Below are 17,596 nucleotides of genomic sequence, written 5' to 3'. Positions count from 1 at the left end.
GAACCGGAGCACAGCGACAGACGTCTGAACCCGATGGTGGTAAAAAAACAATCTAACAATGGAGTCGATGCCCATGCGCACCGGAAGTAGAAGTCACCTACCTCGTGACTGGAAAGACTTCTTAGGAAAACAAAGTGCAAACATACGGACCCAACACTAGATGGCGAGCTATGCATAGCATGTGATCAACAGCTCACAAGCCTCAAACATATTGTTTTTAGAAATGCACTTGCAGAACATCCACAAGTTGCTTATTTGCATGTGTATAACACACCTGAATTCACTGCACAATCTACCTGGCCTGCCACTCCTGGAAATGAGTTCCCCTATATGTTTGTCATCTAATGAACGCAACACCCTTTATGCCCTGTTCAAAGGGTCTGGAAAGAATGTTGGAAGATCAAGAGTTTGACTGACATTAAAAGGGTTGGTTTGCAAGAAATTGTGCATGTGTGCAAAGACAACTAGTAACAAGTAGTTGCGCTCCGGTATGAATGGTTACGCCACTGATATAGAATGGAGTGCGCAAACTGTGCACATAATTACTATCAAAACAGTGATCAGCCATGTCGATACCTGAAGGGAATAGGAGTGCAATGGCTCAAAAGGCATAGCCAGAATTCTTGTTAAAACAATTCTGAGACACCAAGAGGCCACTTGGACAACCTAGGTGGAATAACTCTTCTCAAACCTTTTATGAAAGCTCTGATGACAGGGACTTTGTGAGAGAAAAAAAAGATTGCCTATGCTGCAAGTTTGAATCCACTTGTCTGTGGTGGATGCCAAACAGAAATGTAGGTTAGACAGGTTTCTTTGAAGGAGTAAAGGTATTGAACTGTGTGCAATGGAGTTTCATTGAGTAGATGTGAAGCAGTACGTTCACAGCGGTGAGCAGAAAGTTTCCAGTGAGTTGCACAGCAAGCGCATGCTGTGGGGTGATGAGCTTCCTTAATAGCCAGGAAGTCAAATGGCAAGTTTAGGTATCCAAATTCTAAGACATTTGGAGCCAAATCACTTGATTGACTAAGGTTCATTGGAGTGATAAATTTGACCAACATGCTTTGTTAACAAATTTAGGCGAACTCTTGAGGTTGCAGTGTAATTGAATGGACATTTTGAGCAATGGCAGTACCATACTTGTGTGGGTCTTGTTGGAGAAGCTAAGATCAAGAGTGCTTTCTGCATTTTACGTACCACTATAGGAATGAGTAGAAAAGCACATGCAAATATCCCTGACCAGACTATCATTTTATTCCCTTGGGATTGCATGCGGGGAAACTGGGACACTAACAGTGGGCAGTTTTGGTTTTTGAGCTATGATGAACAGATTGGTCTGTCTTGCCTCGCCCTTGAAAGCACAAGTTGAGAATCTTGGGTTTCAGCTCTAACTTTTGCCTCCTGAGTAAGTCTGCAATGTTCTTGTCTGTGCTTGGAAAGAGGTCTGCAGAGGGAGGTTTCCAGGATTTGGGAAGCAAGTGAAAAGTCTTCTACAACCGGAGAGAAGGGCTACGTTTCTCAGAGTTTCTGAATATTGTACATGGTTGGCATGCTGTTTGTTCAGATTAGTAAATTTTTGCCTACAATTGCCTGACATGCTTTTAGAGTGGGAAATGCTGCTTTCACTTAAGACACGCTTATGCAAAACTGTCAGAGACTGTCATCTGCAAAACTGCAATCAGTGTGAAACATGCCTGTACTCTCTCCCTTGTTCAACTCTAAGCCACCTGGGTATGCAGTACTGCGCATACAAATAATTTTGTGTCCGCAGCGGATGCAGATGGAATATCCTGACATTAATGGTGATGAAGCATCATTCGTTTGTGTCATTCATCACTAAGGTGTGTTCCCCTCTACCACCCAATCGTTTTGAAATTAGTAAGCAAGCAATCCTAAGCAGCAAAAGCAAATCCCTTCCACAACAAGGCATTTTGCTAACACTCTTGGGGAAAATGTTATGCCGAAGGGAACGCTGAATTGTTTAGAATGTGCACCTACCACAAAGCAGATGTGTGCAGAACTCGAGCTGTACCCGTGCTGCACTGCTGGTAATACCCAATTGAATATCACCGCCCTCCAACCCGAGGGTAGTCCCTCAGGCTTTGCTCAACAAGTGTTATGCGAGCGAGAGGAATGGACACATAAATCTGTCTGAATGTAGCAGGAGCTCCGAGGAGTGTAGCGTCTCCTGCAGCCTTGATGTCCTTCAGAACCTATTTCTGGTAAGGACTGGTTTTGTGATGCATGCTGTTGCAGTCTTTGATGTTGAAAGAATGGAGTAGCCTGATCAAACTGTCTGAAGGAAGTGGACCAATGTTGAACTTGTTGGTATCACAGGAGTGAATGAGGTTGCTAAATGCTCCCAAGTATATGCCTGCATCTGTGTCTTCCTTGATGGACAAAAAGAAAATTCTGTGCCATCAAGAGCTAAATCCAATGCATACCTCAAGGCAAAGTCCATAAATACAAAGCAAGGTATAAGAACGTTTAAGGACATTTGTGTTAATCTGGCAGCATGCGGTATCTGTGGCATCTAGAAAGCAGTGCATACTGCTATTGAAATTAAATTACTTTCTTTTTTCTATCAACCTGCTCTTTTGCTTTTATATTTTCCTGGCAAGTGTTGGAGGAGTCCTTCCATTTATTCTCATTAGATGTAGTTAGACCAGCTGATATGTGGTTAGGAGTTTGCAGCTGCCAATGCCACTCTTGTGCTCAATGCATATAAGCGTTTACTTTCTTGTTCAGGGGGTAGACCAGTTGGGTAATGCATCTTGTGATATAGCTTTGAATTTACACTTGACTTTAGGCATTATGAAGCACAAGTTACTTACCTTCGGTAACGATATATCTGTAAGAAACAGTAGTTAGTGTTAGATTCCTTACCTTAGATTATCCCCAGGCATCAGACTGGATCCGGAAAGTTTTGCGTAGCAGTACCCCTGCGCGTCAGTAGTCTTCGTCCGCGGCTCTGTGTCCGTCGTCGTCGCAGGGATGATGTTGAAGTACTTAGACGCCGCCATTGCGCGCTGACGTCAGTTCTTATACACAGCTTTTCCGAGCCAGAAACGCAGAGCCATGATAAAAACCGACACTGGTGCCATGAGACTAGGGCCCTCAAAGGGAAGAACCTTAACCCTAGATATCGGTTCGCAGAACGGGGAGGATGGGTGGGGCGGAAAGAAATCTAACACTAACTACTGTTTCTTACAGATATATCGTTACCGAAGGTAAGTAACTTGTGTATCTGAAAGAAACAGGCGAGTGTTAGATTCCTTACCTTAGAATAGATACCCCAGCAATACCAACCCCGGTGGTGGGTCTGCGAACCAATGATCACACCAGAAAGTCCTGGAGAACGGAACGGCAGAAAAAGCATCTCTCCGGACTTGGCTGTCCAGGCAGTAGTGTCTAGCATACGTGTGCAGCGAGGCCCACATAGCTGCCTGACAGATGTCCTGCAAGGGGACTCCCCGACCCAGGGCAGTAGTAGCCACCGTGGCCTGAGTGGAATGGGCATGCATCCCCACAGGAGGCTCCTTTTTAGCCAGTGAATAATAAGCCTTTTTGCACAAAATGACCCACCAAGAAATGATTCGTTTGTGCACCGCCCGTCCCTTCTTAGCGTCCACGTAACCAACAAAGAGCTGGTCGTCCACCCGGAACTGGCGTGTGCGGTCCAGATAGAATGAGAGCGCACGTTTTGGGTCCAGACGGTGGAGCTTCTCTTCCTCTTTCGAGGGATGCGGAGGCGGAAAGAAGGTGGGCAAGGTGATAGACTTCCCGATGTGGAATGCTGTGACTACTTTGGGCAGGAAAGAGGGACACGTTCTCAAGACAACTTTGTCCGGTTGGACAGAGAGGAAAGGAGGTTGAGAAGATAGAGCCTGGAGCTCACTCACTCTCCTGGCAGAGGAGATGGCAACCAGGAATGCAGTTTTAAGAGTTAGAAGACTAAGAGGGCAATTATGAAGTGGCTAGAAAGGAGCGCACATCAAATAAGTCAGAACAAGGTTCAAGTCCCACTGAGGTATCACGAAAGGAACAGGAGGAAACATGTGAGTGATGCCCTTCAAGAATCTATTTACAACGGGACTTGAAAAGAGAAGGCTGATCAGGAAGCCTCAAGAAGGCTGAAATGGCAGAGAAGTAGCCCTTGATACTGCCCAGAGCAGAGCCCTGATGGGCAAGAGAAAGAAGAAAGAGGAGAACCTACGAAAGGGGGGCAGAAAGGGGATCCACCGCCTTTGCTGTGCACCACGCCACAAATTTGTTCCACCTACAGGCGTATACCGATTTTGTGAAGAGGCGCCTGGCTGCCAGAATCACATCACAGACTTCAGGAGGCAAGTCAAATGGCCTCAACTGTCGCCGCTCAATCTCCACGCATGGAGGTGGAGACTGGACAGGTTCGGATGGAGGACCGTCCCCTGCTGCTGCGACAGAAGGTCCTCCTAAAGAGGCAGACGAATCAGGGGATCGACTGACATGCTGAGTAGCTCGGGATACCAGCATCTTCGTGCCCAGTCCGGAGCCACAAGGATGACTTGGGCCTGGTCGCGCCTGATCTTCAGCACTCTGGGTAGAAGTGGTATAGACGGAAAGGCATACAATAGACTGCAACTCCACTCGCGACGAAAAGCGTCTCTGAGCGAGTGCCGCCTTGGAAATTCCAATGCGCAAAACTGATGACATTGCGCGTTCTCTTCGGTGGCGAATCGATCTAACCAAGGCTCTCCCCATCACTGAAAGAGGCATTGCGCCACGTCCGAGTTCAGACACCTTTCGTGATCCATCATGCACCGGCAGCTGAGTTCGTCCACCCTGGCGTTCAGGGAACTTGCCAGGTATTGAACCACCAGGGTGAAGCCCTGGTGTTCCAGCCATTGCCAGAGGCGCAGGGCCTCCTGACAAAGGGTCCACGACCCCACCCACCCTATTTGTTGCAGTACCACATGGTGGTGGTGTTGTCCGTGAACACATGCACTACACTTCCCCGGACAGAGGGAAGGAATGCCTTCAGTGCAAGCCAGATCGCCCTCAGCTCCAGAAGGTTGATATGGAGCTGGGACTCCGGCGGAGACCAGAGGCCTCTGATCTCCGCCTCTCCCATGTGGCCCCCCCAGCCCAGGAGGGACGCATCCGTCAGTGCTACGTGCTCCGGTTGGGGTAGGGAGAGGGATCTGCCGCTGATCCAATAGTGGTCAGTGAGCCACCACTGCAACTGTCTTGCAGGCCCTCCAAGATCAGGACGTGGTCGGACAGGTGGCCCTGATGCTGGGTCCACTGAAACTTCAGGTCCCACTGCAGAGCCCGCATCCGCCACCTGGCATGATGCACCAGAAGGATGCAGGTGGCCATCTGCCCCAGAAGACGCAGCGACAACCTGACGAGACTCGGGATAAAGGCTGAAAGATCGAAATCAGAGCCTGAATATCCCGAACCCGCTGCTCGGGAGGATAAACCCGAAACTGCGCCGAGTCCAGAACCGCTCCGATGAAGAGGAGCTTCTAAGAGGGACACAGGTGTGACTTCGGCACATTGATGGAGAACCCCAGCAGGTGCAGGAGGTCGTCCGTAGTCTGGAAGTGGCTGACGACTGTCTGGGGCGAGCCCGCCTTCAACAACCAGTCGCCGAGATAGGGGAAGACGGACACCCCTAATCTGCGCAGATGAGCTGCGACCACCGCCATCACTTTCGTGAACACCCGAGGGGCACTGGTAAGGAAGAAGGGGAGCACGGTAAACTGGAAGTGCTCGCGGCCTACCGTGTACCGCAGGTAACGCCGGTGGGCCGGCAGGACAGGGATGTGAAAATATGCGTCCTGCAAGTCCAACGCTACCATCCAGTCTTCTGGGTCTAGGGCAGCTAAGACCTGAGCCAAAGTCAGCATCTTGAACTTCTCCTTCCTGAGGAAGCCATTGACGTTCCGCAGGTCCAAGATAGGGCGTAGGCCCCCTTTGCCCTTCTTGGGAACCAGGAAGTAGTGGGAATAGCAACCACACCCTACTTCTGGCCCAGGAACGCCCTCGATGGCCCCCTTGGACAAGAGGGCCATAACTTCCTCTTCCAGAAGTTGCAAGTGATCCCTCGACACACGGTGGTACTGCGGTGACATGGCTGGAGGGGTCGCCTCGAAGGGGAGGGAGAAGCCCCGTATGATTTGCACCACCCACCTGTCCGAAGTGATGGAGCACCAGTGGAGAAGATGAAGGCGAACCCTGCCCCCACTGGCGTAGAATGGGCCTGAAAGCTCGGACTAGGAAGGCTTTGAGGCGGATGCTGCGGGGGTGGATGTGGATTGGCCTCGCCGCTGTCCCCTGGCACTGCCATGGCGGTTACCAGGTCTGCCGCCACGCTGGATGTTAGTCTGCGGCCCGTCGCTGGCAGGACGTGAGGGGTGCCCCTTCCTTGGCCACGAAAGGAGCGAAAGGCAGAAGTTTGCTGGCGCTGGCCCGACAGGCCCAAGGACTTGGCCGTAGCCCTGGAGTCCTTGAAACGCTCAAGCGCACTACCTGCCTTGTCGCCAAAGAGGCAACGGCCATCAAACAGCATGTCCATGAGGGAATTCTGGACATCAGCCAAAAAGTTGGCGGACCACAGCCAGGCGTGGCGGTGAACCGCCACCGTAGTCTAAATCACCCTGCCCAGCGAGTCCGTGGTATCCAGCCCACATCGGATAGAGTACCGTGCTGCATCCCGCTCTACCGCAAGGGCTTGAGCGAGTTTGACCCGGGCCTCCTCCGAGCATGCTGGCAGCACGTCCGCGACGGTGTCCCACAGAGGGTAGGTAGAACGGCCCAAAAGGCAAGCGGTGTTGACCGACTGCAACCCAACACAAGTTAGGAGAACAGCTTCTTACTGAACTGCTCATACCTTTTGGATTCCCGATCCGGTGGAGCTGTCGGGAATGCGGTCTGGGAGTTAGAGGCCTGGATAACCAGGCTCTCGGGAGTGGAGTGGGTGGACAGGAAGCTAGGGTCGCCTGGGGCCGGGCGGTGGCGCCTGGCCGCGTTCCGATCTACAGGAGGACCTGTAGCGGGCCTGGACCAAGTGCCCAATAGAACGTCAGTAAGGGCCTCATTAAACGGCAGTAGAGGCTCCAAATAGTTTGCCTGCGGTTTAAGGACCTCGGTGAGGAGGTTAGTCCTCACGGCCGCGACAGAGAGCTCAAAACCCAAGGCCTTGGCCGTCCTCGTCAGCACCACGCTGTAAGCAGCCCCCTCCTCTGTAGCCACGGTAGGAGGGGAGACAAAGCCAGTGTCGGGCGATGTGTCCAAACCACTGGCCTCCCCTAGATCCACTGCCCAGTCCTGATACGACTGCCACTCTCGTGCAAGAGGGTCCTCAGACACCTCCCAATCCTCCTCGTCTCCCATCTCCTGATAGACAGGTGCAAAGGATGGGGCCAGATCATAGAAGAATTGCTCTTCTCTCGGCGTTTAATGCGGCGTCGAGCGACGCCAGTCAGGTGCCGGATCCGGACCGAGGGAGGGACCGGGGACGACACCCTGAGGGTCGGCGCCGGCGGAACGGTCATAAGGTCGACCAGCGGCGACCCGGATCCAGACCCGGAGCCGGTGGGGCCCTGCGGAATTCTTTTAATTATTTTCAAAGAATGCAGAAACTCTAACGTTGTTTGGCTTTTTTGTGTCGTTTCCCTTCTCTGGATTAGCCTTTTAAAAACAAATCAGTGTGGCTTAACCGGTCGGGGAATTTGTTGTAATTTGTTGTATGTCTGAAGTATTGTTTGGGTTATAAATGAGTGTGTATGGAATGTATGAAATGGTAAAGTGAGTGTGGTATCTCTTTGGTGATTATGTGTACAGATTACTGTATTGTATTATCAATTTTGAGTAAAACAGATAAAGTGTCATTCATTGCAATTTTTGGGCTTTGCCCTTGAAGGAACAAACAGGGTTGTGTTCCTTGGAATCACAAGCACCATCACTACTATTTATAAGCCACAGGTGTAAGCAGGTGCATTCTTTCTGCCTCAACCGTTGCTTTTTATGTAATCAGATAAAGTGTCTGCATTCTTTGAAAATAATTCCGAGAATAAAATAGAGAAATTAAATATGCTTGTCAGGCACCTTTGATTTATTTCGTTGGTCCTGTGTTGTAATATTATTTGAAGTGGTGATCAGTATTGGCATTGTGATTTGGTTTCTGTTATATTGGCTCAGCCTTACTGAGTAGAGTAAGACCCTTTGTTGTTTTCTTGACGTGTTCAATTACAGCATTACATGCTGGTATTTCGTCTGAAGGGAATAATGCAAGTATTACTCTATTGGCTCCTCACTATCTGACTCCACTAAATACTTCTTCCATGCATTCTCATAACAGAGAACAAAATCAATCATATCTGGCATTGCTATTTTTCGTCTGTGCTGATTTCCAAATTTCAATCATGAAAAGATAGAAAACACTGGGGACGCCTTTAAGATTTTCTTTACAAAAAAGAGATCACAATGTTAGTTAAGTAAGTTGGCAGACCTCAATTCCTTCAAGTGAACATAACCTACTTTCTTTCATAGAGTGAAATTTACATTTTTTGTTAGATGGACTAGAGAAGTTGAGTACATATGCAATTAGAAACAATTATTTTGGTGCAAGACCAGCACAAGAGAACATTTAGGATGGGTCATGTTGGCTCAATTTCTAAGATACAGTAAAATCTAGAACAAAGAGTGAACAACTGAAATTAGCAATTGTGATAAACTTACTAATATCAACGGCAGAACTACAACTGAATAAAATCGCTACAAACCTGGAACTAAGCCAGCACCTGTGGGACCTCCCATAGATTGATGTGAGAACAAGGCTTGAGAAAAGGCAGACAAGTTTGACTGGGACATGTTATTCAGTCTAGAAGTGGATCCTCCTTTCGGAATAAACTCACTTGCAGTAGGATTTGGGGCCTATTAAAAAAACATCAATGAGAAGGTTTTTAAAAGTTGAGAGTTAATTCAGAGCCTTACTGCCAACAAGCAGAACAGAATGAGATTTGTGAGTCAGGGATTCAATGGCCGAGATGGCGTAACCAGGCGCTATATAAACTCCTTTATTATTATTATTATTATTATTATTATTAAATACATAGCCAAATACATTTAGCTTAGAAACTCTCATTGGACTTTTGACACATTTTGAATACATATAAATAGGAAGACTATTAGAATTACATTCCATTTTCACAAGACTAGTACAAAAACGCTAAAACTTTTGACTGTGATGGGGATATTACTAACATTTAACAAAACAACAACAGGTAAAGAACCAGAATTAGAATAGAAGAAAAAGTTTCACTGCAGTTCTCTAGCAATGGTATACATTCAAATACTTGAACAATTTCACATCAGCCTTCAGGCAATGAGACGGCAAAGCACTGGAAAACAGCAGTAGTCAAAATCTAAGCAATTAACCATAGTAACCCATCAGCCTAAATTTCAAAACTCAAGACAATGAGGTGGATGGGCTTTGGTAATACTCTCCCAGGGGTCACTGTGGGTTCTAACTTTCAAGGAACAAAGGTGTAAGCACGTTGAGCCTTCTCAAAGGTAAGGAATGAGGATTGCATGTCTATCTATGAAAGGTATTTACACTGTACACTGTAGTTACAGGTCAGTACCTTTCTTCTCCAGCACTAGATCTTCCATGAATTCCATTTATAACAAAAAAAACTAACAGAAAAACAGGTATGGACAAAATAAAAACAAGGAAGGAGGAAATAAAACCAGTATCAAAGACAAAGGAGGAGGAAAATAAACTAGTATAAAAAACAGGGAGGGGTGAAATGAAACTCACGTTACTTAAAACAAGTTCCAGTTCTCTGACTGACTAAACTCTAGAATTGCTTCTTAACTGAATGCCCAGACAAAAGTGTTATGTCTACCATGCAGCTACTTTGCAGCTTAACACCAAGAGTATCCCTGCGGTAGCAGCCATGTATCTGAGATAGTCGTCAGTTGGCAATAGCATTACAAAACAATGTAGGCGTCCACCAATATGCGGACTAAAAATACATTTAAAAACCCTTACCATCAGGGATGGTCATAAAACTTCACGACTGATCACGATCCATAGCTGGATGTCAACAATTTTTCATCTATTAAATTCAAATTAAATTTGATGTATACTCTTCTCCGCCTCATGAAAAAGCAAGTTTAAATAGAATATTCTTGAAGGACTACTAAGGACTTGATTCCTGTTGTCAAGCAAACCGTGAAATCCTTACCTCCATCATGATGGATTTCTCACTGTCCTTAATGGCTATTACCAATACGGCTAAAAGTGCTAGCTTCTTCCTTCATACCCTAAAAAGCTTAAAGACATGGTCGGTGTAGATGGACGTTTTAAGTCTTGGCTCCCGGTCTAGTACTCTGGCCACCTGCCTCAAACAAATCCAATGGCCTGGATCGCTCTAATGGCTCTTGGAGCCCGACTCTACTGTGACAGGTCTGGTGATTGCTGCAGGAGGGTGCTCCCAGGGCTTGGGTTTGGAAGGAAGGGACTGGGAATGACGCACAGAGGCACTGAACCATGCAGTATAAGAGGTGGCCAGGGAAGGGGCGCCCTCTCCCAAATGGCCTGGGCAGCGAAGATGATAGCCTGAGGAAACCTCCCAGGGCGCTGGAGGGGAGTGCCAAAGCCTTGCGCTGTGGGAATTTGGCAGTTCCCGCAGCCTTGAGGGGAAACACTGTGCCACGGCCCAGGTTCCCGGGCCTGGCGATGGAAGCTATGCAGCACAAGGCTGACCCAGCACAAGATTGAGGTGGACTTTATGCCTATGACAGGGGCCCCCTGCTCTAAAAATGAGATATGGAGCGGATTATGGGGCTTTTGACACCAACTTTTTTTCCTTACCATTTCATTATAGACACACCACACAAACAGAGGATAAAGAAGCTTGCTGGGAGCACGAGGCAGGAGATGTAAAGATCCTGGAGTATGATATCAGCAACAAGTGTAGCAGCTGGTCCATCATTCCTCCCCACCCTACCCTACAAGCCTGACATCAGCTTCCACAGAGGAGGTCAGGTACCCCGAATGGGAGCTAACACAGGGGGTGAGTAGAAACCAACAGGTGAGGTCTCTCTGATGTTTAGAGAGACACTGAGTGGTCCAGTTGACATGGTTGTTTGGTGGATCCAGCGCTCCCCCTGGATGGCAAGTGTCCCAAAGAGCCCCTATAAGTGTGATGTTGCCTGAGAAGGAGGCGCTTCTTATTTGGGTCCGTGAGTGGAGTGAGGACTCGGCATGTAGGGGATTCAACAGTGAAGATTCTTTATGCCCCCGAAGAAGAAAGTAGCAAGGGGCAGCCTACTAGCATATCTAATATCTGGAGCGGCACGGCTGAACGCCAGGGTCACAGGTGCCCTTGGACTACCCCTCAGCGCAAGTAAACTACAAATACATGTTCTATTTTAGACGACAAACGTCAGTACATACCACAGTGTGTGAACATGGAAATGTAAGTACGTTTACTTACTTGTAATGCTGGTTCTCTCCATGATTCACTCTCCCCACCAATTACCATCATCTGAATGCCCCTCATGGCTGGAAGGACTTCAGAACCCTTTGAACAAAAGGAAAATAAAGTAAATGTTACTAACTGCAAGACTAACTTTATCAAATGTTTGAAAACACTAATTTTTGGAATGCTACCAAAACGATCTTTCAAGTAAGCATGTCCAGTGTTGAGTATTATCCAAGCATGAGTTACTTCATGGCTGTGTATTCTGCAATGAGATCTTCTGAAATGTAAATAGGTACAAGTTAACACTTTTTACACCTTGCTTCTGTTTTTCTTGAAAGAACAATTCTAAAAATATTATAATTCGTATTTTGTAACACTGACAACTTTCCAGTGTCGATGGCCATGGTTACTATCATACCCTGAAGGTCAATTTAAGCCACATGTTTAACCGCATCAACGCGGTGCAGATTTCCACGGTGCGCTGAAGATTTCAAAAACCCGCAGTTCATGACGAGCTCAGCTCGTAATGAGCGTACGAGAGGTGTACCTCATGACGAGCTGAGCTCGTCATGAGCGTCGAAGGGGTTAAGGGACTCAAATAGAGGACATTTTATGAGAACATGACTGAATAAAGAAAACCCCCCAAAAAAGGAAAAAGAACTGGCCACTGCTTTCACACATAACAGACTTCATGCCATATCACTGGTAACAACCACTAATTTGTACTCAATTGCTATATGGGTTCAATGGTTGTTATTACTTATAGAATAACCCATCTAATAGTTTGAACCGGTTTCAAGTAACTGTTTGTGGGCAGTGACAGGGGGAGGGTATGCAATCAAACAATGATTACGTTAAAAAGAAATCCCCATCAATCTCTTGGAATCCATTTGATGCTTGCCAATTTGAGACGCGTATTCAGTTGGATCTTTTATTCACAATTTACAAGGTGAGCCGGGTGGGATGTCTGGCCTCTATGAGAGATAAAGCTGCAAAAGAAAAAAGTTATTTTCCTGTAACTGTTGTACTCCAGTATTGGTATCTTTCATAGATTCACATGCTTTCCGATCGTTGAGCTGGAAGTCTAATGGGAAATCAGTAAGGGGAGTACCACAAGCTATCAAAAGTGGATCATTCTTTTTAAACTCTTTAGTCCTGTCAATATAAAATTTGAGACATCTTCTAACACTTTGAGTGTGAAGTGTTTTTCAGGCCTGGCTTCCCACAAGTACCATAATGTCTGAAAAGAGCTTATTTGATAAAGCTTGAAATAATCAGCCCATCTTTTGTCATTCTGTTTGACACCAAACTAAACATGGATAGATATGCTTTAATATGTACTCAAACAGAGTACATATTACTTCAGAGCGGGTTTTTCAATCTAAACCACTCTGCTTGGGGTTATGGACCCGATACGTCAACAAGCAGACGCGGGCGGCACTGTGGCTCTTATACTTTTAGACCTCAGTACCGCTTTTGACACTGTCTCGCACACTGTGCTATTACCATTGCAATCATTGGGGGTGACCGGTAGAGCACTTAAATGCCTTGCCAATGTCTTGAGGAATCGCATGTTTCAGGTTTTTTCGCCAATAGCGTGCTCTGAGAGTCACAAGTCATTATATGGTGTTCCTCAAGGCTCTATTCTCAGCCCTCAATTATTTAACATCTATGTGAGGCCGATGGCGTTGATTGCAGAGGAAGCTGGGTTGTCTCTTTTTTCATACGCTGATGACACCCACATTGTCTTCTCCCTCTCTGCTGATGGGGCATGTAAACCGTTGTTACTTCAGGATGGCTTGCAGAATATTGCGGGCTGGATGCATACCAAACTATTAAAACTCAATGGAGAGAAAACAGAAAAGCTGATTGTGGGCAATAACAAGGACTTGTGGGGTCCACAACATTGGCCCGCAGAAATGGGTCAGTCCCCCAACCCAAACATCAAGTTCAAAATCTGTATGTTCTTGGAGACGATCAATTGTCCATGAACAGGCAAGCAGTTATTTTTTTATTTTTTTTATTTTAGTAGTTTTGTATAGCGCTAGCTAGACCAAGGGGTATCAGAGCGCTTCACAACATATACAACATAAAAAATATACAGAATCTGTCAACAGAATGTTTGTATCCAGAAGATATCTTGAGCTGCGACCTTGTTGTCAGACTCGGAATTGAGGTAAAGCTGGAGTGACAGATTGTGGGCAATCCAGGGTCTGTCAGATCTCTCGAGTACGGTCGAGGAAGAGGTCTTTGAGTAGTCTCGTGAATTTTGGAAACGAGGAGGTTGTCTTAATGTGGGGAGGAATGGAGTTCCAGAATTTGGGAGCGTTACCAGCAAAAGATTTGGCTGTAGTTTTGTGCTTGCGAGATTTGGGAGGGATGAGCAGTAGAGAGCTGGAGCTCCTGAGGTTTCTGGACTGGCCTGCCCTATTGAGTTTGGCAGCCAGGTATTCTGGATTACCTATATGCAGGGCTTTGTGCGTGATGCAGGCTGTTCTGAAAGTGGCTCGCAACTCCACTGGGAGCCATCTGAGATCTTTGAGGGCTGGAGAGATGGGCTCAAATTTCTTAATTCCGGAGACCATTCTTGCTGCTGCGTTGAGTGTCGTCTTTAAGCGGGCAAGGTGAGATTTTGCTGACCCTGTCAAGGTGGCGATCCTGTAGTCTATTCTGGAGAGGACTAGTGCCTGGGTGGCTTGTTGAAGGTCCTTGGGTGGGAGGAAGGGTTTTATTTTGTATAGTAATTTTAGGTTGAGAAAGGCACTTTTAGTGTTCAGATTTTCTGTATCTAGACCTGGTTTCTTTAATAGTGTAGTGCCTTGCCCTACCTTGAGGCAGTCTGGAACGGATCCAGAGCTCAAAGAGCTATTAATGATCTTGCACCATAATGGAGCTAGGACTCGCTTTAGGTCTTTGGTCAAGAGAGGCTGTAGCTGGTCCAGGGTGTGTGCTGAGGGTTTGGCTTTGGAGATTAGATTGACTATCTCTGCTTCCTGGATGGGAATGAATGATGACCACTGTTGTGGAGATTTCATGGAAACGTTGACAAGGTTTTTGGACATATTGACCTCATTGAGGGAAGTGGGGTTTAAGCCCAATGCTAGGTCGATCTTGACGATTTTGTCGTTAAAGAAGGTTGCAAAACTGTTGCACCGAGCTTTGGATGCCTGGGTTAAGGGAGGTAAGGGTTTGGAGGTCCGATTCCTGATGATGTTGAAAAGCTCTTTAGGTCGGTATTTTGCGTTATCTAATGCTGAGCAGAAGAAAGCTGACTTTTTATTCTTGATGTGAGTTTTGTACATCCTGCGGGCTGCTTGGAGTTGATCACGGTGGAGGGTTGAGGATAGCCTCTACCTGCTTCACTATCCTTAGATGGCTAAAAAAAATCTCATGGATGTTACCTTCTTCCGCCCACCATACGGTGGCCCAGGTGCTCATCACCTCAAGGCTGGACTACAGTAACATCTTGTACTTGAGTGCCTCTAAGAAAGTGCTGCGTAAGCTGCAGTTAGTACAGAACGCCGCAGCACGGCTGCTTTGTAAGATCCCCAAAACTGCGTCTATCTCAGGATCACTTTGATAACTTCATTGGCTCAGGATTGAATGTCACATTAAGTTTAAGGCTTTGAGTCTTCTGTTTAAGATAAAATCCGGCAAGGCTCCCCCCCTACTTGATGGCCCTTGTTCACCCTCATGTTCCTTCCCGCTCACTTCGATCAGCTACCCAGGCAAAGTTTGTCATTCCTAGGATGCGTCTAGTGCGTATGGGCGATCACTCTTTTTCCTATCTAGGTCCTTCTTTATGGAACTCCCTTCCAGCAGGGCTTCGTAGTGAATCTTCTTCAGGAGATGTATAAAAACGTGGCTATTTAATATGTAGCTCTCCATTTTTCTTTGCATTTTTCAGGTGGCGCCGGGAAACGGTAGGGTAGCTGTGCGCCTTTAAAAATTAAAATAACATAACGTTTATCCGCTTTCACTAAGCTAGGCTGAAGATCCAATTCAACTGGGTAGTAACTATCAAGATAAAGAGCTGCATTCTCCTTCACCGCCAATACTTTTGTCTGCCCTGAGCGTTAGCCAATTACTATCCATGTACTCCCAAATAAATCTCATGCATTGCTGGAAATGTACGCCAGATTCAATATTACCTCAGTCTCATTAAAAATTAGCTTTTTTTGGTGTGCATGCTGAAGTGGGGCTGAGCCCATAGGGACCCATATTTCAAGAGAACTTAAAGTGGAGTAAATGAAGGGAGCCTAACAGATTGTGAACGTCGCAATCTGTTTGGGATACACTTTTATACTATTTGAACATGTCTGATCATACTTTTAAAAGATTGTATGTTTGTCTTCTCTCTCAATAATATGCCGTCAATAAGAAAGACTTCAGGAGGAGGTCATGTGACAGGTGCTGCAAGGAAGGCAATCAGTGATTCTGTATTAAGTGTCTTATACTGCTGGAGAGCAACATATATTGATTCAGTAAACAAGCCCTTCCAGCTGAATGACAGTGTGATGGCTTTGACCAGAGATGTCAGTTAAAGGTGAAAGGACTTGCAACATGATTGCCAAAGCATTGATAGGCCACAGTTCACAGAGCTGGTGGAACTGTTAATGATGTTTGTGGACATATGCAGCTTTCTAGCTTCTTTGAGGACATTGATCATGAACCTGTATTATTCATAGGCATTGTTTGAGAGCAATGATACACAGCAGCCCACAGCAAGAAGCAGCAGCAGACTGTGATCGCACACACGGACATTAGTCTGCCACACCATTTTCAGGAAGATGTGCAAGTATCTCAATGGGCAGCTCCCACAATGCAATGAAAAGAGTGATGTTAAGTTCCCCAGATAAGTCCTCTTTCGGGAGGGGACATAGAAAACACATACATAAAGAAACCATCCATCCTCAAGGGATCAGCAGACATGACAAGGACCAATGTAATGGACAGCAGTTCGATATGGGTTGGTCATGCCATCTGGGTCAGAGGAACTAAATATTTGCTGCCCCCACAGTAATCTGCAGGAGTGACAGAATTGGTAAACATTCCCTGTGGCTTCCAAATGGGCAGCTGATCTTAGGGGCACTTCAATTCAGTAATAGACAAATCCATTGATCAGATCACGCAGAGTGCCTCAATGGGACGTGGCGGCTTGACAGATTTTATAGAAATGTATGACCTGACGAACGTCTGGAGACTCTGCAATGCTACAACACGACAATACTCCTACTCTGGGAAGCATGGTTCCTACTCCCGACTAGACTATGTGTTTACACAAGGCATGTACCTTCCCCAGGTTTTGTTCACTCGTTTTCTAACCCATGAGATCTCAGATTACTTGCCTTTGTGCGCAGATTGGGCTGTGCAGACAGGGAATCTTTAGAGGGTGGCGTTAGACCCCTGGTCATTGAAGCAAATGGGGTAGAAGATGAATTGTGTCAAACCACACTATTTCAATTAAAATGAACACAGTGCAATCAAAGGTGGCACTGTGGCAAGAGTACAGAGCAATGTTGCGTGGCAGGCAATTTGTTAAGCGTGGATATTTAAGACCGCATCCTCCAATTAGAAAGAGCCAATATACTTCAGCCAAGTGAAGGCGTGCACCACCATAGAGAACTTGCCTGTAGGAACTTAGGCACTATCTTTCCCAGATCTGATAACCTCCCATGTTTTGAAAGCTGTTAATTTTACCATTCTGGGTGACCTAAATCTTCATTTAGATGATTCTGCATGCACCAGTAGTGCGGCTTTCATTGCGGATGTTGAAGCAATGAATATTCATCTTTATAATTCAGGTCCTAACCATGTTGCGGGACACTTGCTTGATCCAATCTTTTCCACTCTGTTGAATCTGGTTTGCCCTCCTGCTTTCCCTTTGTGCTGGTCTGATTATTTGCGGTGACATGTCTGCTGAAGGCTGCAGCCTGCACCCTGGCAGTTACGGCCGTACCTAAACTTAAGGTTCAAGCTCAATGCCGGAGCCTTAAATAATTTTTGGGATGATTCTAGACCATCTATAAAAAAGCTTGCTACCTTCGATTTGGGTTCCATTCAAAAAAGGATCTCTCATGCAGCAGACACCTGCCTTCCTCTTTGCTATAAAACTTTAG

The 17,596-nt window shown here is 46.4% G+C and overlaps 1 protein-coding gene across 2 annotated transcripts in view; it reads right to left on the bottom strand.

Moving 5' to 3' along the window:
- PAN3 (poly(A) specific ribonuclease subunit PAN3) overlaps positions 1–17,596 on the bottom strand; it is a 1,108,727-nt gene that overhangs the window by 798,011 nt on the left and 293,120 nt on the right. For both annotated transcript variants that reach the window (XM_078657124.1, XM_078657125.1), the window contains exons 6-7: positions 11,490–11,576; positions 8,769–8,919 (exon numbers count right to left, since the gene is read on the bottom strand). In XM_078657124.1, coding sequence (XP_078513250.1) covers positions 8,769–8,919; positions 11,490–11,576 — 238 coding nt within the window. The remainder of the gene's footprint in view (positions 1–8,768; positions 8,920–11,489; positions 11,577–17,596) is intronic.

Source organism: Lissotriton helveticus, chromosome 8 (genome assembly GCF_964261635.1).
Source record: "Lissotriton helveticus chromosome 8, aLisHel1.1, whole genome shotgun sequence".
Lineage (NCBI taxonomy): Eukaryota > Metazoa > Chordata > Amphibia > Caudata > Salamandridae > Lissotriton > Lissotriton helveticus.
Note: the sequence above shows the minus strand (reverse complement) of the source record. Positions and strands in the feature narration are given on the sequence as shown.